This window comes from Talpa europaea, assembly GCF_964194135.1.
Source record: "Talpa europaea genome assembly, chromosome: 3".
NCBI lineage: Eukaryota > Metazoa > Chordata > Mammalia > Eulipotyphla > Talpidae > Talpa > Talpa europaea.
Genome location: NC_140069.1, coordinates 108,507,625 through 108,530,642, shown reverse-complemented (window position 1 = coordinate 108,530,642; position 23,018 = coordinate 108,507,625). Strand labels below are relative to the sequence as shown.

At 37.6% G+C, this 23,018-nt stretch overlaps 1 protein-coding gene across 1 annotated transcript in view; it reads right to left on the bottom strand.

Moving 5' to 3' along the window:
* Window positions 1-4,848: 4,848 nt before the first annotated feature.
* ABCB1 (ATP binding cassette subfamily B member 1) overlaps window positions 4,849-23,018 on the bottom strand; it is a gene marked incomplete at its 3' end in the record, with an annotated part of 83,759 nt that continues 65,589 nt past the window's right edge. Inside the window, 8 exon segments of the mRNA XM_084230847.1 lie at window positions 4,849-5,052; window positions 6,004-6,150; window positions 7,814-8,020; window positions 13,598-13,795; window positions 14,256-14,412; window positions 15,614-15,754; window positions 17,288-17,388; window positions 21,444-21,647. Coding sequence (XP_084086973.1) covers window positions 4,849-5,052; window positions 6,004-6,150; window positions 7,814-8,020; window positions 13,598-13,795; window positions 14,256-14,412; window positions 15,614-15,754; window positions 17,288-17,388; window positions 21,444-21,647 — 1,359 coding nt within the window.

Sequence of the window (23,018 nt, the reverse complement as noted above, 5' to 3'; positions counted from 1 at the left end):
CTTCAACAATGTCACAAACTTACCTTAGCAATTTTTTTCTCATCGTGTATCATTCACATCTAGATTATTGATGTTTCTTAAAGCTCCTGTTCTGTTTTCACTGGCCCAACTTAGAGCCTCTATTTTTTTTTAAGTAAAAGCATTTGATTTTAGTTTCCATGTTTTGAGGATTTTATCAAGTTTCCCAAGTCAGCTGAAACAAATTATCAAAAATTTGATATCTTAACAATATTGAGGTTCCTCAAAAAATTGAAACCATAGCTACCATATACCCAGCAATCTCACATGTGGTATATATCAGAAGGAAATGAACACAGCAATCCCATGTTTATTAGAGCATTATTCACATTAACCAGACTATGAACACAACTTAAATGTTCATTAATGGATGAATGAAGAAATGTGATAGATATAGGTATATATTTAGTGTATACAACACACACACACACACAAACACAAACACACAATGTAATACTATTCAGTCATAAAAAGAAGGCAATCCTGCCACCTGTGACAACATACATTTACCTGCAGAGCTTTATTGTAAGTGAAATAAGTCATACAAAGATAAAATTTTTGGTGGAGTCTTTAGAATCTTCTCTGTATGATTCTGTCTACAAAGATAAGTTTGCTTCTTTCTGACTTGGATGCTCTTTATTTCTTTTTCTTGCCACATTTCTCTGATTAGGACTTTCCAGTGCTATGCTGAATAGGAGGGGTAAGGGTGGGCACCCTTGCCTTGTTTCTGATCCTTAGAGCAAAATTCTCAATCTTTCGTCATTATGTTACTTGTAGGCTTGTCATATATGAACTCTATTTTCTCTATGCTCATTTGGTTGAATTTTATCATGAAAAGATGTTGTATTTTGTCAACTACTTTTTCTGCATCTATTGAAATGACATTGTGATTTTTAATTCTATTAATATTGTGTCACATTTATTAATTTGCATGTGTTGAACTGCCCTTTTATCACAGGGATAAATCCCTCCTGGTCATGGTGTACAGTGCCCATGTGCTGTTAAGTTCTGCTAGTATTTTGTCAAGAACATTTGCATCTATATTCATCAGGCTTACTGGCCTGTATTTTTGTTTCTTTATCGTATATTTTTCTGCCTTTGGTATCAAGGCAATGTTAGCCACATAAACTGAGTTTGGAAATGTTCCATCATCTACTTTTTGGGGAAGAGTTTGAAAAAGATTCTTGTTTTTTAAATAGCTGGTAGAATTCACCAGTGAAACTATCTGGTCCTGGGCTTTTCTTTTTGGGAGGTTTTTGATTACTGATTCAGTCTCCTTACGTGTTATTCATCTATTGAGACTTTTCTTTTTTCCTTACTATATATGGGAAGGACATGTTTCTAGAAATCTGTATACTCCTGAAATTTCCATTTTGTTGGTGTATAATTGTTTATATCAGTCTGTTATGAGCCTTTGTATTTCTGTGGTATCAGTTGTGTTATATTCAGCTTTCATTCCTGATTTCAATTATTCAAGGTAAGAGAGAGAGAGAGAGTGTGTGTGTGTGTGTGTGTGTGTTTTGGTCTAGCTAATTTTTTGTCAGTTGTTACCCTAGTTTTGTTGATCTTTTTTATTGTTTTTATGATCTCTATTTCCACTCTAGTTTTTGTTATTTCTTTCCTGCTGCTAACTTTAGGCTTAGTTTGTTTTTTTGCATTTCCTTCAGTCAGAAAGTTAGGCTGTTTAAGATCTTACTTGTTTCTTAACATAGGCATTTACCTATTAACTTCACTCTAAAGAACTGCTATTGCTATTTCTCATAGGTTTTGGTATATATTTTTATATATACATCCTTTCATTTCAGTTTGAAGAACTTATTTTAGTATTTCTTACAAGGTAGGTCTAATGTGGATGAATTCCCTGAGCTCTCATTGGTTTGGAAGTTTTTCTCTTTTATTTCTGTCCAGTGTTGCTGGACAGATTATTCCTGGATTGCAGGATACTTTATTTTGTAAGCATTTTGGAGATACCATCCCACACTCTCCTAACCTGTTTTTGCTGAGATATCTGTTGATGGCCTTATGGGGGTTTCTTGTAAGACACAAGCTTTTCCCCCACACCCTTGCTACTTTCAATATTTGTTGTCTTTAATTATTGACAGTTTTATTGTAATGTGTCATGGAGAGAATACTGATTTTTGTGTGGTGATCTATGAATTTTGTTAACATAATTATTATACCTCACCAGTTTGAGTTCTCAGTCATTATTTCTTTTAATCAGATCCTGCCACCACCTTCTCTTCTTCCAGAAACCCAGTAAGATATGTCAGTTCTTTTGGTGGTATTCCACACATCATGCAGCTTCTCTTTACTCTTTTCCATTCTTTTTACTTTTTCTCCTCTAACTGGATAATTTCATACCTCCTCTCTCAGATTCTTTCTTCTGATGGATCTCTTCTGTTATTGATGCTTTTTGTTACTTTTTCACTTTATTCATTCTGCTCCAAAATTTTTTTTTTTGTATTTTCTACGTCTTTGTTAATCTCATTTTGCTGGTGTAGTCATTTCCTGATTTTGTTTAATCAACTGTTATATTACAGCTCATTAATTTCCTTAAAATAATCTATTTTGGGCTTTGGGAGTAAATTGGTGGAAAATTATTATGATGCTTTGGTGGCATGGTTTCCTTGATTTTTTATGTTCCTTGCAGTTTTGCACTGCCACGTTCCCACTGAGGTACCATTCATCTTCTGTCTTTATTAACTGACTTCTGAAGAGAAATATCAGTCCTGCCAGTGATTTGGAGTCATTCAGATATTTGGATACAACTGATCCATGCTTTTTACTCCCTCTTGTGGCAGAATTCTTAAGCTTATATGTCTTCTCCTGACCCCATAATGCACCAGATCATGAACTAATTACCTCCTTTTAGATTTTCTAAAGGTGGCACTAAAGCTCAGGTATGTGGTCTCTCTCTGACCCACAGTTTCAGGCCAGTCTTCTGTGTATGCTCACTTGCTGTCTGTGAAATCTTACTACTTTCATTAGTAGTATGCACAGAGAACTGGCCACAGGGTGGCAGTGTATGTGTATGGGTGAGGCAATGGGGGTGCTGGTGGCAAATGGGATGCATATATAGGCAAGGCATTTCCAGAAGCTCTTGGAAGAGGGATTTCTTGATAAAGTCCACAACACAGTTAGGAGGCTCCACATTCCTTGAATGCCTTCTGAGAGTCCTATGTATCACTCTCCCAGTTAACTCTCACCCACACAGTGTCACTTAGAGCATAATTTAGTACTCTGGATGGGGTGAGACAGAAATGAGCCTTTCTGGCAATTTTCCATACAGCTAAAGAAATCAGGTATTCACTCATATGCACTCATTTTTCTCTTGCAAGAGAACTCATGGCTGAAATGTCTCGGCACTGATGTGAGTATTGGGAGAAGGGTGGTATGAGTAAAGTCAAACTGGTTCTCTTGTTCTTGTCAGTGCATTCATACTCACATTTTTACCCCTTCAATAGTAACCTGCAACTTCCGTGAAAATTTAGACTTCCATAAAGACTCTCTTGTTCATGGGTGACTAAGACAGGGTCTTCCAGGGGCTCCTGATCAAAGCTAAGAGACAAAAGCTTATTCACGGACTACTACAGGGTCTGCAGTCAGTACCAAAGTCTGTCTATCAACTCAGGAGTGGATGAAACTCTTCTCAACTTCTTTGGTGTATGGTGCCAGATTCCACAGCTCCCACAAAGGTACTTTTGTTTATGGACAAAAGTTATTGTTTATTGAGGAGAAAGACAAAAATAAGTGACACCTTAATTGCACCATGATGTGACCGTCACTTCTCAGGGGTATGTGGCTTTACCTTGTATTCTTTATTATTGAGATAATACAGTTTTTCTCTTATATATTTTTTTCTTTAGGAATTTCATGACCTTATCTTTTGCTTATTTTTTCCTTGGAGGTGATGATATTTTTTTCTTTCAAATTCTTTATATATTAAGGATGTCAGTTGTTTATAATAATATGGCAAATATTGCTCCTAGATTGTGCCTTTCAATATTAATTTTTAGTTGTTGTTTGTAATTAATCTTTATTTGATATATGTTCTCTTTCATTGTTTGCATAATGATATGTTTAAAATTATGGGTTTTTAAACATCTGCAACCAGATAGATAGACTTTGGAAACTGATCAATTATTGTAAAATGATTTGTTATCAAATCAGAAAAAAATTACATTTTTAAAGTGTAAATATATTAACATCCTGTAACAGTCAGTCCTTTATAAAAACAATGGAAAGTATTTAATGTACGACAGAGTATACACTTCACAACTGTGCATCCTTTGTCCCAACCAAACCCCCACAATCTTGTATCTGTCTGTGTGGTTGGAGAGTCATCATAACATGGAAATTCAGAATCAACTGGAACAAGCCCCCAAAATTATAGGCAATATTGCGTTTGAGAGAGATTATATCTATAGACATTTTGGACATGTTGACTTCAGTCATATAAAAGTTTAGTTTTATTACATGCACTTTACTGCAAACATAAAATATTTTTTGTTACTTCTAATAGTCATTTAGCAAGGCAGTCAGTTACTGTCCAAATAAGAAACTATAAACAAAAATTACACATTTATTAACAAAATCTACTTTGAATTACTCTATAAATTTTATGACACAATTAGAAAACACTATTTCACTCCATTTAGTGATGTTCTTTCTGTTCCTTAAAGAATAAAGTCTCTGAAGACTCTGAACTTGGTGGAATGATCTTCAATTGTGGCAGGAAATGTTAAATGGGTAGCTCCATTTTCACTCTGATTAAATGCCATATTTTTACTGAAATATAAAGTATTTAACAACTCATATGGTCACAGTTCACTAGCGCTTGACTCCAGACTGAACACTGACCATGGAAAAATAGATGCCTTTCTGTGCCAGCAGCTGCTGGTGCGTGCCCTGCTCCTTGACTTTACCATTCTGAAATACCACTATCACATCTGCATTCTGGATGGTGGACAGGCGGTGAGCAATGACGATGCAGGTGCGGCCTTCTCTGGCTTTGTCCAGGGCTTCTTGGACAATCTGTTCAAAAACAACAAATTAATTCTGGCAAAAATAGTCCTCTTCCTTTAATTCCTCCTCAAAGTAAGCCTCAAAATTAATTTCTCCACAATAGGTTCTTTAACAATGGTGTCAGTGAAATATAACACAGATTTCACAAAGCAAGGGATTTGTCACATTAGCAGAATATTGAACTAATATGGCTTAGGTCTGAGGCAGGAGTTAATCCATCCAATAATAATTACCTCACCTTACTAAGGTGAGTTAAATTCTAGTACAAATCACTCAGGTGAAGTAAGTCCTTAGACAGAAACAGAACTTAGAGGGTTTTGCCTTCTTTCTTCTTGTCTAGACAACTGAGGAAAGATATTGACAGTTGTGCTGGGTATGACAGAGATCGGGTACCCAGAACATTCGTCAGAGGCAAAGTATATTTAATAATTTTAAAAAATTTGCTGGTGTTCTAGCCACAGAACATCCTTCAAAGCAGCCTTCTACTCCAGCTCTGCAGCACATTCAGAAAGGCCTCACATAGATTGAAAACAGTATCTTTAAATTCTAGTATTTTTAAAATAGGGAATTAGTTTCTCTTTCAGGTGCCTGAATATTCAATTTTTTTCCCAAACTGAAAATGATTATTAATATTGATCTTACAGTACTGACAGATTTTAACATTGCATTGTCCTCCAACATTTTCATATAGTAGTTGAGGAAAAGTTGCCAGTAGAAATGGGAAATACGCTTCTTGAATGAAGTTTCTTAGGTAAATACAAACTGATTCTATGCACTATATGTCTAATTTGCATTTTTCATCTTGATTCTCTTGAAAGTGTTTAAATTCCACTGAAAGCTGACACAAGTAACAATCAACATATCTAATTTTTTTTCTCTACTGTAGAAGACTGAGGCATAAATGTATATCTTTTAAGAACAACTGACTCAACTGTCAATGAATCCAATTTAAATTCTTACCTTCTCACTTTCTGTATCCAGAGCTGATGTAGCTTCATCCAAAAGCAAAATGTGAGGCTTTCGAACCAGTGCTCGAGCTATGGCAATACGCTGTTTCTGACCGCCAGAGAGCTGAGTGCCTTTGTCTCCTACTCTGGTGTTGTATTTCTGTAAAAAGGGTTTTGTTATTGTGAAAAGTTTGATAATAAATTTCAAAAAAACAGTGTGCTAAACAACATAAACACTTTCATACACACAAAAAAGTTTAGGCTCAGAAGCTAAGAGTGAGTTTATAGAGGTGTAAACGACAAGATTGCTCTCAAAGCAAGTTTGATCTCTCTTCTTGAAAACAAGACATTTGAAAGTCACCTTTCAGTGTAAACAAGTTAATGTCTTTATGAGAAAGAACATTACAATGTTAGTCTATTCCAGTCTTCTGTTTTCATTATATTTGGGACAAAGCTTGGTGAGAAAAAGTAAATTTGCTTTGAACAGGCTCTGCTAAAGTAATTGAAGCTCATTTCATTTATAACCAACAGGTGGCACCCTCCGCATTCTTTTAAAGTGAGAAAGAGAAGAAATTGTTGGGATGATAGCCTTTTAGTGCCTGTTTTTATAAAACTATCTCCAACACGTGAACTTTAATAGATGTTAAAGAATTTTGATAATCTAACTGTACAAGCCAAAATTTCCTCTTTAAATTTTTGTTTTTAGAGTCCTCCCAAACTTCACATACTGTTTTCTACAACGGATAATTGTCACTATTCAATATGATGATGGGAGTTAAAAGGGCCATGTAAGAGCGAGGAAAAACAAGATGTCACTTATATGTAACCTAGAAAACAATGCTATGTTATTATTTTCAGGCCTTTTCAGGCTGAAATTTTAGTCAAACCCAGGCTTCTGACCCTGATACCAAGTTTGAATTTAACATGCATGTTCTAGATAGGGTTGCAGGTTTTTATTTGCTGTATCTGGCACCTCAAGTTCTATGGCACTGTGAGGTCTCCAACTGCAGATAAAGTGAGAACCAAAAGTGAAGGTCCACTAAATGCCTGGGCCTGGCTCCATCTCATAGCTGCAGCTGTCTCAGAAGCAGGCACATGGACATGTGTCCTGTGTGAGTATAGGTTTGCCAAGTTGTATTGATACAGTATTCATCCAGTTGAGCCAGAGGTGGGCTATAAACTAGAAACAAGAGGGTCACTCAACCAGGCTCCTGCTGCAAAGTGAGTAAATCCTAGTACAAATTACTCAGAAGTGGGTCTGTAGAATGAAATAGACTTCAGTGATTTTTGTCTTCTTTCTCTTTGTCTAGACAACTGAGGAGAGATGTCTACAGGTGTGCTGGGTATGATAGAGATCAGAGGCCCAGAAAGTTTGGGTCCCTATGATACACAAATGCCAGAGGCAAGGACTACTTAATAAACTAGGTAATAGTTACTCTCTGCATTTGTCTTTGTTAACCCCTAACCAATGGTTCTCAATTCTTAGTATCGCTTGGCTATTAAAACACAGAATGCTAGATTCTACCTCTAAAATTTCTGATTCTGGTATAGAGCCTGAGCCTGAAAATTTGCATTTCTACCATGTTACCTGGTAATTTGAATGTGCTGGTCCATGTCCACACATTAAGAACCACTGACCTTGTCATTATTAAAGGGGGTTTAATGTTGAATGAGAGAGGAAGTGAGGCTAGATGTTTATATATAGGTGTGTTTGTGTTTGGTTGCTCTTCTCTTTACCTTTGGGAAACCAGCTCTTTAGAAATAAAACTATAAGCCAAGGAAGCTGCCATAGGTTCCTGGGCTCTTCATTTGGAGATACTTACATCAGGCAGTGTCTCGATGAAAGGGTGTATGTTAGCCTCCCTGGCTGCCTGTTCAATCTCTTCCTGTGACACAACCCGGTTGTTGTCTCCATAAGCAATGTTCTCAGCAATGCTACAGTCAAACAGGATGGGCTCCTGGGACACAATGCCCAGTTGTGCCCGGAGCCACTGGACATTCAGGTCTTTGGTCTCTTTACCATCAATGAGCTGAAAACAAAAGTTCACAGATCACTTTCAGTATAGCACATTTTAAATTCATAAAATTTAATATTGTTATTTTATACATTAAAATTGCCAAGTTATTAAACTACTAAATTCTTTTTTAATTTGAATTTTCAAGTTCAATTGAACAAGTCGTAACTGTATGCTTCCAGAAATTTGTCATGTTTCCTTTGTCTTAGCCCTGGTTCTTGATACATGAAAATGGTAGACAGAATAATGTCCACTCACCCCAAGATATCCATGGAGCCTGTGAGTATGTGATGTTACATGGCAAAGAGGAATAAAGTAGCAGATGGAATTAAGGTTTCCAGTAAACCGACCTCAAAATAAGATTATCTTGGATTTTCCTGGTGGGCCCCATGCAGCCACAGCATCCTTAACTATACGAGAGGGATATGGGACAGGGAGGTGTGGAGTGGTACAAAGTGAGAAAGACTGACTTTAAATGTGGAGGAGGGGCACAAGCTAGGCAAGGCAAGTAAAGGGATGGTCTACCTGAGCCTCTGGAAGGAACACAGCCCTGCTGACACAGTCTGGTGAAACCCATTTTGGACATGTGACCTCCAGAACTTAACAAGATAATACATTCATGTTGTTTTAAGCCACCAAATTTGTGGCAATTGGTTACAGTACTCACAAGAAATTAATATGATACATTATATATCTAGGATGTGTCCTGACATCCTTTTTCTTTTTTTTATCCATTTATGCATACAAGAACTGGGGTACAGGCCAGAGGTGTGGGGAGGGTGAGAGGATTCACCAGAGACAGAGTGGGGAACAGAACAGGCAGACTGACTGAAATACACTGCTAAGGGGAGCAGAGGGTGAGTCAGGAGAGGTCTGCTGCAGCTTGTGAGTTGCTCCCTGGCTGGGGATGGAACTTGTGCTCAGCAGCTGCGGATAGCTTCACAGGCTGCATCTTAACCCCTTGCATCACCAGGGAAGCCCAACATCCTTATTCTTATGTATCATTTTTTTCACAGAAAGAATAGTCAAGGTTACAGAAGAAATAAATAAATACTATGACCTCATAACAGCTAGTCAGTCAGGGTTTGGATCTGACCTGAGTTAGGATCAAGTTTTTCAGGAATGAACCATAGCAGTTAAATGGAATAAAAGTGAGGGTGGTAAGGTGACTGCTTTCTCTCTAAGTAGCTGATTTTGGACAAGCGAATTAATTTCTCTCCATTTCTTGAAGGCAAAACAAGAATGATAATTCCTAGCTCTTAGAATTAAGGATTAAATGAGATCATGAGAGGATGCCATTTAGGACAGTGTTGGGCACATATGCTCAAGGACAGACAGCGACTGGTAACTGTGTCTTATGTACCTGGAACAATGAGGGATATCAGATAGATGGCTGGGTATGTGAAAGGATGAACAGATGTCTATCATGCTGGGCTGAAGGCAAAGGAGAATGCCTTTCTCTAGTCACCTGGCACCCTGGACTATCCTGCAGAAAATTGGGGATACTCCTTGCTGATAAAAATCCTTTTTCTCTCTGATGCAGGTGGATAAATCTGCCACAAAAATCCACTTTGCAAGAGAACTCTGGCATTCGAGTGGGAGAGCCATTCATCTCCTCTGAAGAAGACATCTGTGACTGAGTTTTGAGCTTTTCTACTAGTGGTGATGAGCGCATATGGAGTCATGTACATATTTTTTATTCCATGCGCCTGAATGCATGCCTCAGGGAGACAGCTGTCCAGGGTTAGGGTGTAATCTTTGCTGTAGGAAGACAGTTTCTGTTTGTGGAGCCAGCAATGCAAGGTTGGAAAGCACAGCCCTCACCTTATCAAGCCCAGTTGCCATGGGGACTATTCTAAGCATCTATCCTCCAGGCTACCTAACAGTGTGAAGTGAAGGTGAAAACAGAGGGTAGAGGCAAGCAGGAAAATCACACAAGAATGTGGCAAAATAGTAGCTCTTGTTAGATGTAATGCAGAATTTGAGAAATAGAAATTTTGAGGAAACAAGGAGCTTCCTGCCCCCCGTCCCAGGTTTATACCACTAAGACTGAATATACTAACTCCTGGGCCTCTTCATCTCCACATGATACACTGGAATTGCAAACTATTTAAAACCTGTATTGGCTGAAGACTCCTTTCAGTAGGGAAAACATGTTTAGAAACCCAAATATAAAACCAATCAAAGCAGAGCTTCTTTGTTGAGGCAAGGATGGTGGTCAGAGGGTGGCCCAAGGAATTCTGGGGAATCATTGAAAACTATTCAAAAGATAGTGGCCTACATAAAAACATGACTAGGGAAGCAAACACGTTGCTAATAATAATGTGAGGCCAAATTAAAATGATAGCTATCTCTAATGTAGATTATTAAATCCACTGCTTGCTGTTAAATAAATATGCTAGAAGTACTTTAAAATTACAACTATAAATAAAATAGTGAGGACTGACTATGTTGTAGGTCATGCTTAAACTTTAAGGGCCCTCAACTGCAGGTGAATGCCGGGAGTTGAACAATGTTCTGGGTGGGAGTGTTGCCAGGCTGGAGTCAGGAAGTTCTTTTGTGTAAGCATTGTTAACAACGTGCCAAAAAAAGCAAAGGAACAGAATCTTTAAGGTTCCAAAATTTTGTTGCATTTTGTTTCATTCAAGGAAAATATTCATTTTTGCATTCAAAGTTTTATGTCCTTTCAACTATAGTTCCTAAAATTGTCTAACCTTCAGGTCTCATAAAACTTGGAATCTCCTTTCTATACAACTCTATGTGTCATTTTTCAATACTCTCCATAATTTCACCTAAACATTTCAAACTTATCAGTTTAGTGGTTCTCAACCATGATTGCTATCAGAAATCAACTGGGAACTTCATAAAAATTTAAAAGGTTAGTTGAATGAGTCAGGTGGCTGGATTCTTTATTAGCTACTAGGCCATTTTGATCCACCCCAGTTTGGGAATTACTGTTCAGATTAATGTTTCTCAAAGTATGAATCAGGGCCCAATGATGGTCGTGAGTATTTCCTGACCTCAAGATGAAGTCCACTGCTCTTATGATCAAATGATACTCAAACCCACAGATCATTTTTACATGGCAATAAGAAGTAACTAATAGCAGCCTACTAACTGAGTTGCAAAAGGTCACTAATTGATGTCCATACACAAATTTTGGCACATTTACTAGCATATATTAGGGACACTTCCACTAGGAAGTCTAGCTGCCATGCACTACTTGGGAGTGTCCCAAAGCTCAAGTGCAAATGCTCAGGAGAAGATAACCACATTCCTGCAATAGATGAGGATAATGTTTTTAGTGCACTGTCAAGTGTTGTCTTGAAATAGCTATTTTCCTATGCAGTCAGCATTCACTTCTACATTCTCTGTATTTACCTTTCCATATTTCTATGGAGCTAACAACTATTTCCCATACTTCCTTCTGTTTCTGGAATTGAGATCCTAGCAGTGAGATGCACTGTACAAAATCTGGGAGGGAAAGGCCAGTTCTCCTTTAGCAGCAGTGGTCAGCAGACAAGAGTTTTTGTTTTAGCAGGCAAGAGTTTTTGCAGTAGCCAGACTCCGGTCTTGTTCTTAAGATTTGATGCTATGGTGACACTTGGATACATTGCAGTAACGTCCTGCTTTGGGACAGAGCTATAGTGGTGTGATTTGAGTGTCTTCACACATTTGCTTTCACTTTTTATTTCCACTTTGCCACTAAATAATTTCCCTTTGTTAAATACTTATCTACTTGAAAAATCTAGAGCAACTTCTGTGTGTACAATAAACTATAATTGGTCCATGTTATTTTAATTATGCTTTCCTTGTGTTTTAAGTACATGAAGAGTATTTTTTTTTACTTTCCTGTTTGATTATGGTATTGTTTAGCACTGGTGCTGCTTTTTTTGCTAAAGTAATGATGAGTGAGGTAGGGGGACTATGAGATTTTTTTTGTCCTTCCTAAATGGGTTATAATCAAAGAAGTTTGTGAATCATTAATTAATCCCTCTATGTCAGTGAAACTGGTTTATTTGCTGCATTGGGAAATCATTATTAACCATGCTCACATTCTTCTCTAGTATCAAATGACTTGTTTTTCCTAAATATTATTTTTTTATTACTCCTATTTTATTTTATTTATTTTTTTAAGACTTATTTATTTATTAATACAAGCACTGGGTATAGTCAGAAGCGTGGGAGGGAGAGAATTCAGCAGAGCCAGAGCGGGTTGCAGAGCAGGCAGAAGGACTGAAGTACTCTGCTGAAAGGAGCAGAGGGCGGCAGGAGAGGTCTGCGCGCCATGTGGGACCCTCCTCCGGTGGCCAGGGAGCAGCCGGGGATGGAACCGGCGCATCAGAGGCCACGGGCAGCTTCGCAACCCTGACCACTTCAGTTAATGTCTGTGTGAGCATGTAACTCATTACAGCTCAACGTTTATACACCACTTAATAAATATCTGTTAGGGACCATAATCAAGTGTCTGAAAGCTAACATTTCTCCTAACTACTTAAAATTGTTACAGAGGTCTTCATTTAGAATCCTTTGTTCAAACTGTGACCAAAAAAAAATGAAACAGAAAATCAGAATTCACAGAAAATATAAAACAAGGGAGTGAAAAAAAAAAAGCCTTATAGTCATTTAAAATTTAATTAGCCCCTTCAAGACTCTTTGCTCATGCCTAGCACCTAAGACAGGGTGACAGGCATTCAGAAAAGCTTTGTCAAAAGCTGAATGAATCAGTCTGATAATTCACTTCTCCTTTCAGTTTGGGAAACAAAAGGGAAAGCTTTATATGCCTTATCCACTCCCCAAATTTGTTAAACTTTTTTTTCCTTAGAAGATGTTTCAATGGTTTTGTCTCATCCTGGGCCATAAAAACACTCAAAATTCCTACACATTCTCCCCTGAACTCTGCCTTCTCACACAAAGTTGCACAATAATTTGCCTTTCTTTCACCTTTGATCTTCTAATCATTTATATTCATTTAGTCTCAATTTCTCCTTCTAACCACACCTCAGCCATGCTAAACTGTTTTCTAATACCCTGCTTCACTGAGAATATTAAAAATGTTAGAAGTAGTCCATTTATTGTCAAAATCCTTTTTTGTCTTCATCTTACCCTCTCTCTCCATGACATTTGTCACTGTTGACTATCTGGCACCTTAATTTTTTTTTTAATTGCTGTGACATTGTACAGTACTATTATATAGGAGTATACATCAATGTAAATCAACATCTGTATATAATACAATTCTCCTTGAAACACTTCTCATTCTTGGCTCCCATTTACCAGTCTCACTTAGCACTTTCCTCTTTCTGGCTACTTTCATTTTTGCTGGACCTTATTGTGTAAACTGAATCTGACCAATGGAAGGGAGATGGGAAGTAAAAAACAGCTCACAAAGGAGGGTAAAGGAGCTGTGCTGAGACAGGGGCTGGAGAATCTGGCTGAAGCAGATGACACAGCTTGGAGACCTATCTAGGATGCAAGATTTTAAGTGGAACTGTGTTTAAAGGTTTAAAAAAAAAAACATGGCTTAGAGATCAGAATCAAGGCATTAAGATGATGTCAACCTGAAGTAGCTCAACATAAAAGTGTGCTCACCACTGTGCCCGCCATGGGGTCGTAGAACCGCTCGAGGAGCTGGACCACCGTGCTCTTCCCACAGCCGCTGCTGCCCACCAAGGCCAGTGTCTGGCCCTTCTTTACCTCAAGGCTCAGCCCCTGAAGCACTGGGATGTCTGGCCGAGTGGGATAGTTGAACACGACTTCATTAAATGTCACATTTCCTTCCAACATTTTCTAAAATCAAAACAGTAACAGTAAAATTCATCACTGCAGTCCCCGAAAACATGCTGTATCACAACTCCCTTACCACCAGGTGTCACAGGTTGTATTATAATTGGGCATCATTTGTAACTTCTAGAATTCAATAAGATCTAAGAGAGTCAGTGTTTTATACCATATTATTAACACAACACAAATCCAATAACTAGAATCTGTTCCCCACTAATAATTCAACACATAACTCTGATGAATAGGCTTTGCTGATAAAGTGGACAGTGTTCCTATTACCTGTAACTTCATTGCACACAACTGCCAGATGTTAGTATATATTTTTACATTTATTAAAATGGCCCCACTATCTAGAAAGTTTCATTTTATCATCAGCAAATAAAGCATATGTTTTGTTAAATTTGTCCTTGGAATACTTCCATTCATCGTTTGGGAGCTGATCACATAATCAAAACATCAAACTCACCAGCTTTTGGCCTTCTGTGCTGTAGCTGTCAATCAGAGGAACCTTTTCAATAATCATGATGATGTGAGCTGCTGACACTTTAGCTTTAGCATAGTCAGGAGCAAATGAACTGACCTGTCCCACTGCCATGGCTCCAAAGACAATTGCTGAGAAGACCCTGAAAAAACCAAGACCAAACATGCAGAAAGACTTATGACTATAATGCTAGAAAACTGACACTTCCACAACTAGAAAGTATTGCCTCTGACAATCACAAAACAGAGGGAAAAAACTCTTTTCTAATAAATTCATGTCAGTATGATAAATGGATTACAAAATGACCCCATTTTTTATCTTTCTCTGCATTATCACCTTCTTGCTATATGTCTTTGCAGTTTTTCCATTTAAGAAGTAGAATTTGTTTTCCCACATTTTGAATCTGGATTGACCTTGTGGCATGTTTTGGGTAACAGGATGTGATGGAAGTGACTGTTGCCAGTTCCAAGCCTATGACTCAGAGGACCTTGCATGCTCTTTCTCTGCCTCTCTCTCCCCACCCCACTCCCTCCACTACAACAAGACCAGTTAACCCTGCTGACAGACAAGGCAGGATATCAAAGTCAACTCCTGGTGTTTATGCCCAGGCACTTCCCCTAAGTTGGCTTCCATCCTCTGTTTTAGGAAGTAGCAAGTTTGATTAAGGCTATTGTTAGAAAGTCCTTTTTCAAACTGAAGAAAAATAAGATATTAGACAGGTCTTAGACAGGTCTTCAAGAACTGGAGTATTGTTTAAAAGACTTTGCTCCTTTGATAACTCCTTTCACATAACACTTCTAGAAACAAAGTGCCTTTTTAAATAATGAACCTGGAACTGACTCCCAGAACAATACTATGAGCCCATCGCTCCTCTCCTCTGGACTCTATGCCTGTGTGAATGTAGCACAGGTATATATATTTTTTAAACAGCTCTAAATAAATCTCATGGATTTATTTATACTTGTTAACACGTAAACCAGTGGGATTTTTTTTTTTTTAATAAATGCACTGCTTTTCAGACAGGTCTCCCCTTTGCTTTACTTGGAAGGTTGACTTCCCAAACACAAACTCCTGAATGGACTCACCACCCCTACACAATCATACATTTGGAAAGGTCAAACATGTGACTCAGCAGTGGGGGGAGGGGAAGTCACTGTTTCCTTAAATGAAATAGGGTGCCTCAATAATAACACAGGGACACCCAGAGGTAAAATGATACTTTCTGAATTACCAAAAATCTCTTCATGAAGCCTCACAGTGAGGTTTTTTTATCCAGGTATGAAGAATGTTTACCTTGATTTTATTTTTTAGAGATTAATTGTAAATATTAACTGAATACTTACAACAGAACATGCTCAAATTCCATAATCCGCTTTGCCACCAAGAATGCACCAAACCGGAAACAGCCAGCATAAGAAAAGTACATCATTGCCTGGGTGAATGCAAATGTAATGCCAAAGATGTGTGCTTTCCTCAAAGAGTTTCTGCAAAGAAGACATTTGAAATTTACTGGACTTATATTTCTCAGTCCTTAAAATGTAACCTATTTTAGGTTAGCAGTGGGACATGACAGATAAAAATGGATTTTGTTTCCAAAAATTTAAGGTTGGCACTCCCTTTGCCACTCTTGAGCGTTTAGGAAACTGCCTACTCTCTGAGACTCAGTGTATTGATATTTAGTGGAAGATTAATCACTCCTCAAAGTGTGTTAAAGTCAATTAAAACATTAAGAGCCTGTTAGGGACTACTATGTAAATTCCTTCCATCCCCCCAACACCCTACCCACTCTTGAATAGATAACATCTATGGACTCTATAGTAAACATGCAGTCTACAAACATTTAGCAACACTTACAAGATGCTGGAACTAAGACAGATGATACAGCAGAATCAGGCATTTTCTCACCCTTGGAGACCCAGGAGTCATTTGTGCAATGAAGGTACATCATGAATTAACATGTTACAGGGAGACTCTGGGGGACTTAGAGAAAACTCTACAAAGGAATTAACATCTTGGATTTCTGAGCCACATGGAACTTGGCAGTGTGAAGATAAGAGCACACTAGAAGTGGGCAGCCCTCTCTCTGGGCCCCTACTCCTGCTTCAGTCATATATATATATATATATATATATATATTTTTTTTTTAAACTAAATTTATTTATCTATTTATTTATTTATTTATTTATACAAGCACTGGGTACAGTCAGAAGCGTGGGAAGGTGAGAGAATTCACCAGAGCCAGAGTGGGGAGCAGAGCAGGCAGAAGGACCGAAGCACACTGCTGAGGGGAGCAGTGGGCGGCAGGAGAGGTCTGCGCGCCATGTCGGGGATCGAACCGGTGCTGCAGAGGCTGCGGGCAGCCTCGCAATCCAGCGTTCAACCGCTGCGCCACCGGGGAGGCCCTGCTTCAGTCATATTAATTCTGCTTTTGTCTGTTTTATATATTGAAATTTCAAATGAATTTTTTTTCAGGAAAAAAGTTCTATCATTTTTTTAAAACTGAAAACCTGCTGATAAGGTCTAGCTCTCTCCTTTTATCATAGAAGGAACTGAGGATCAGAGAGGCTGGGCTTATGCTCACATCACAGTTTAGAGCCTCACTGGATAAGGAGATTAAAAGATGAAGAGAAGGTGTCCACATAAGGAGAGGCAAAGAGAGGAAGGACAGACAAATACAGGAAGTACCTTAGTGTCCCACAGATAACTCAAATGTCATGTTCCATAAAGGACTCATTCCCAACAAGAGCAAATAATAGGCTCATTATCCAAATGTGGCATGAGAATCATTCTCAATACCCTCTTCCCATCAGTTGCCCATTCATTCTTACTGATTCTACCTTGAATACATTCCTGCCTTAGGTCAGAGTCTTGTATATAAATTTAAGTGCTTTTCTATTGGTTTCTTTCTAGTAATTTCTACACTTTTTCTCTACCTCTGGCTAAAGTAATCTTCGTAGAAAGAAATCTGATGACTGAAAAATTCCTCACACTTCCCTCCCACTTTTCAGTGTCATTACCTGTATGGTACCTGCAAATTTTGTGAATACACATATTCAAACTTCTGCTCTCGAGTCAGAGAAACAACAGTTCGGAAATTTTCTATTGCTTCAGTAGCGATCTGAAATGCAGACACCCCATTCAGTAAGAAGCACAAAAGCAATTGGCAATAAATTTAAGTTCCATAAAACAGATTAATAAGTATATTTTTACTTTTACATATTTATTATATAAGTTTCCTTGCTCTGAAAAATGGTAATAAGCAATCTATTAAATCTAGTTTTGAGATCTGGAAGGAATATGGCTAATTCAACCTCCTTTTTACAGAAAGAGATGCCAAGGCTAAGACAAATAAATGCACTTATCTAAAATCACATTAACTTTCAGTGGCAAAATTCACCTGAGAACCCAGCATTTTACGTCTGTTGAAGTGCTTGTTTTCCTATGATGGTCGCATTTTAAGCTATAGTTATTCTATATATTTTTAAAATGTTAGCTTATATTTTTCTCTTTACGATTGTCATTCATGACAACTAAAGAATATTTGGAAAATATTGAAAAGATACATAATTAAAAGTTACATATTGTGTTTTTTTTAACTATTAGCTTACATACTATTTTTCTAAAAATACACATATTTAACAAAATTGCAATCAACTTCTATACTTGACTTTATAGCATTAATTTTTACATTAACAAATAAGAGTATTTTCTAAGATCAGTAAGTATACATTAAAATGGGATTTTTTTATAGGTCACTTAATTTCCCAACCAAATAAAGCATCCCAATAAAGTATCCCTTTATTGTTGAACTTGAACAATTGTCTTTTTTAATTATTTTTCTTACATCGTTGTACCTCCTCTAGTTCTCCCACCACTGCATCACTCGTGAACCACCACCATATTTCCTTGTGTTCATCCCTCCCATATTTTGTCCCCTTTCCTCCTGCTCACTCTTTTGTTGTATGCCTCAGTTCTATAGTCAACTTGCTAGTTTTGACTTTTTCTTTTTTTTGACTTTTTGTCTATTAAAAATGATGGAGCAATGAACATCCTTATATAGAAAGAAATAATTTTTTTGAATTATTTTCTTAGGAGAAGTTTTTAAAAGTGAAATTACCAGGTCAAAGGGAATAAATGAATTTGTAAGCATCACAGCACATATTGCCAATTTATTTTCCAGATTCTATCATTCAAATATGTTCTAACTGAGTATAACATCCAACAAGGCTATGCGATTAGGATGAATGCATCCCTTAACACTTTTTGAAGCCTGGGAAAAAGGCTGTAGGAAATACGAAAAAAAATACCAGTGCTACAAAATGCAATTTCAGTCTATACAGTTTACAACAGTGTTGTAAACCAGGACATCAATAAAAATAATTTAATAAAGTAAATAAAAATATATTTAGAACTTTTCCATATTTTAATATTCTCCATTATATGTAATTACATAAAATTATTTTCCTCGATAAAAAGAGTACATTTCATCTTGATTGAAAGAAAGAAAAAGCAGAGAAAGCATGAGAGGGAATAGGGAAGGACAGAGGGAGGAAGAGTATAAAGACAACCTGAAACTAGAGAAAAGTATGATGAAGGAAGCTGCCAGTCTGTGAGCCTAAGACTTTATTTTGCTACTTTTCTTCAGCTTCCAAATTGCTGAACAAGTGTTAGATAAGATTGTTTTGAGAATGGTTATAAAAACATTCTGCGAGCTAAGTGAAATAAGCCAGAAGGAGAAAGTTAAATACCAGATGGTGTCACTTATTATATGTGAAATACAGAGAAACCAAACAAAGGGTCAAGCAAAGACAAACTTTAAAAAGCAAGCCTTGAAAACTGACTATGAGCTGAAGCATCCAAACTGGGAAGAGGAACGGGAGGGGGAGAGGTGAGAACAGGGTGAGGAGAGAGCACAGTGGATTATAGTTGAGGACTGTGGGTGCTTTGGAGGTGGATGGGCTATGGTGACCACACCTGAAGGAGAAAATCCTATGAGTCCGAAACACTATCAAGGTTGTAAACAAATGGTACTTCAATAAAAATAATAATAACAACCATTCTACAAGCACAGTCAGTTGCAGTAACAGAGCAACACTGATTAGAATATTATACTCTTCTAAGACACAAAGAAATGGAAAGACATCCCCTGCTCATGGATTGGAAGAATAAACATTATTAAAATGGCCATCCTACCAAAAGCAATATACAGATTCAATGCTATTCCAATCAAAATCTCAATGGCATTCTTCAAAGAAATAGAACAATTATTGATGAAATTCATATGGAATCACCAAAAACCCCGAATAGCCAAAGCTCTACTGAAAAAAAAAGAAGGAAATGGAGGCATCACACTCCCAGACTTCAAACTATACTACAAAGCCATAATCATCAAAACCGCATGGTAGGGCCTCCCCGGTGGCGCAGCGGTTGAGCGCTGGGTTGCGAAGCTGCCCGCAGCCTCTGCGGCGATGGTTGGATCCCCGGCTGCTCCCCGGCCACCGGAGGAGGGTCCCACATGGCGTGCAGACCTCTCCTGCCGCCCGCTGCTCCCCTCAGCAGTGTCCTTCGGTCCTTCTGCCTGCTCTGCTCCCCGCTCTGGCTCTGGTGAATTCTCTCACCCTCCCGTGCTTCTGACTGTACCCAGTGCATGTATAAACAAAAACCAAAACAAACAAACAAACAAATAAATAAATAAAATAAACATGCCTCTAAAAAAAAAAAAAACCGCATAACCGCATGGTATTGGAACAAGAACAGATATACAGACCAATGGAATCAAATAGAAAATCCAGAAATAAACCCACAGATTTATGGTCAACTAATCTTTGACAAAGGAGCAAAGACTATGCATTGGAGCAAAGAAAGTTTGTTCAATAAATGGTGCTGGGAAAACTGGGTCGCTACATGCAAAAGAATGAAGCTTGACCACTACCTCACACCATACATAAAAATCAACTCAAAATGGATTAAAGAACTAGACATAAGACCTGAAACCATAAAATACATAGAAGGAAATATAGGCGAAACACTACGGGATTTGCACATCAAAGACATCTTTACAGACACATCACCCAAAGCAGTGATAGTGAAGGCAAAGATAAACAGCTGGGACTACATCAAATTAAAGAGCTTCTGCACAGCAAAAGAGACAATAACAAAAACAAAGAGAAACCCCACCAACTGGGAGAACATTTTTGCACCCAACACTAATGATAAAGGACTGATCACAAAAATCTGCAAAGAGCTGATGAGACTCAGCAACAACAAAGAAAATAATCCAGTCAAAAAATGGGCAGAAGAGCTTAAAAGAAACTTCTCTGAAGAGGAAATGCAAATGGCCAACAGACATATGAAAAAATGTTCAACATCACTTGTACTCAGGGAAATGCAAATCAAAACTACCATGAGATACCATCTCACACCAGTGAGAATGGCACATATTAAAAAAACTAGCAACAACAAATGTTGGCGAGGGTGTGGAGAAAAAGGAACTCTTCTGCACTGTTGGTGGGAGTGCAAACTGGTCCAACCACTATGGAGAGCTGTGTGGAGATTTCTGGACCTACTAAACATAGAGCTTCCATATGATCCAGCAATTCCACTCCTAGGTATTTACCCAAAGGACACAGAAACATCAATTCCAAAGAGCACCTGCACCCCTATGTTTATAGCAGCACTGTTTACAATAGCTAAGCTTTGGAAACAGCCCAAATGCCCAAAAATAGATGACTGGATCAAGAAGATGTGGTACATATATACCATGGAATATTACTCAGCATTCAAAAAAGATAAACACATGCAATTTGCAGCAACATGGATGGCGCTGGAAGGGATCATGCTCAGCGAAATAAGCCAAAAAGAAAAAGAAAAATACCGGATGGTCTCACTCATAGCAGGAATCTAGAAAACTTAAATAAGGGACCAGGAAAATGAATATAAGAAAGTGAAAATCAAAATCAACAAAAAACTATGAACCAGAGACACTTTTTGGGGGGTGGGGGGCGGGAGGGGAAGGATTGGGGTCAGAATGGGGCGTTTGCAATTGTATGGGGGAATATAAAAATAAAATTTAATATTAAAAAAAAAGTGAAAAAAAATTAGCAAGCACACTTGAAAAAAAAAAAAGAATATTATACTCTTCTTAGATAAGCAATTATCATTAGTTTGACTCACCTTTCCAGCACCTTCTAGTTCTTTTTTATCTTTCAGTGCATGTCCAGACAACATTTTCATTTCAATAACTCCTGCTATTGCAATAATGGGTACAATTGCTAAGAGCAAAAGTGTTAACTGCCAGCCATAAATTAAGGATATAATAATGCCTGTTCCAAGATTTGCTATATTCTGGGTAATTACAGCAAGCCTGGAACCTGTAGCCTGCAAAACAAACAAACAAAATCTATTAGTGGGACACTTTTATACTATTTTTAAAATACTAGCTTATATTTTCTTAAGGATTATATAAGACAATGCAGTATCATGAAAACCTTTTAATTACCTTCTCTGCTATGAAATAAAAAGTTAAGATTTACTTGTAGGAAGTTTACTTAGTTTCCAAAATGAAGATTTTCATGACTTTATAATAAATGCTGAAAGCATAATAAATACTGAATTACTGAAAGTCAGTAATTCAAAGTCACTAATTCAGAGGTCAAGCATATATTTCTCTTTCTTTAGATTTTTTAATATCAAGAGAATGTTCATTGACAAAACCATGATCCCTAAAGCAAGCTCCGCAAATTAGCAAGATAAAAGAGGCCAGCAACTACATTAAATTGGAACTGTTGAGAAAATTTCCAATATTAGATGCATAACTACATAATTTAAGTCCAATATTTGTCTGCAAGGACATTCAAATATATCTTGGTCTATTTGACATTTTATGGTTTCCTTAACCAGCAACTGCTTGGTAAAAAATACACAGTGCTGAAAGTTACAGAATGTAGGAGTAGCAGGCATCAAAAACTTTAAGTTGAATGACAGAGGGAGCCTGAGGCATGAATTTTTAATATACAGTAACTCCCAAGTCAAAAACCAGAAGTCAAACTACAAATTCAATTCAGTCCACTATGCTATAACTCTTTTAGCCTGGAAACACTCAATGCCCTCAAAACATTTCAAATTCCTACTCTGATATCTAGATCTGCTTTCTCTGCAAATGGTTCACATTGTTTTCAGCTTCCAAAACTTCTACTGCATGAGTGGGGTTGGACTACATTCTAGGATAATCGCTGCCTTCCACTTCTGTGAATTTGGAAAAATTTCACCCAACTCCTAAAATGAGCAGGTACCAGATTCTCTAAGTTCTGAATTCTAGGATGGAGTACTTTACAAGCCCCACCCCTTGCCAACCCTATGATATCATTCAACACCATGTGCTATAGACACTACATCAGCAATTAGAGAAGGAAAGAGTGCTTCCACTACCAGCAGCCTCAATGATGCTACAATGGCAGCAGGCCCTACCATTGTAGGGGACTGTACCAAGGCTAGAAGAAACAGCAGCAATAAGAAAATAAATAAGTGAAAAATTATTTTTATTTAATGCAATTACTTATATTAAAGAAATGCTTAGCCAAATTTGGCATAAGCCAAAGAGTGGAGTTGTCTTCAAATTCAACACTCTATATTGTATACTTTCAATTTGAAGGTCAAAGGTTATAACTTGGAAAGGGTCTGCAAGATAGCTCCTGGTCTCAGTTTCCACTAAACCTACTTAGAACTGATTTCCCACAGCAGCTAACTGGA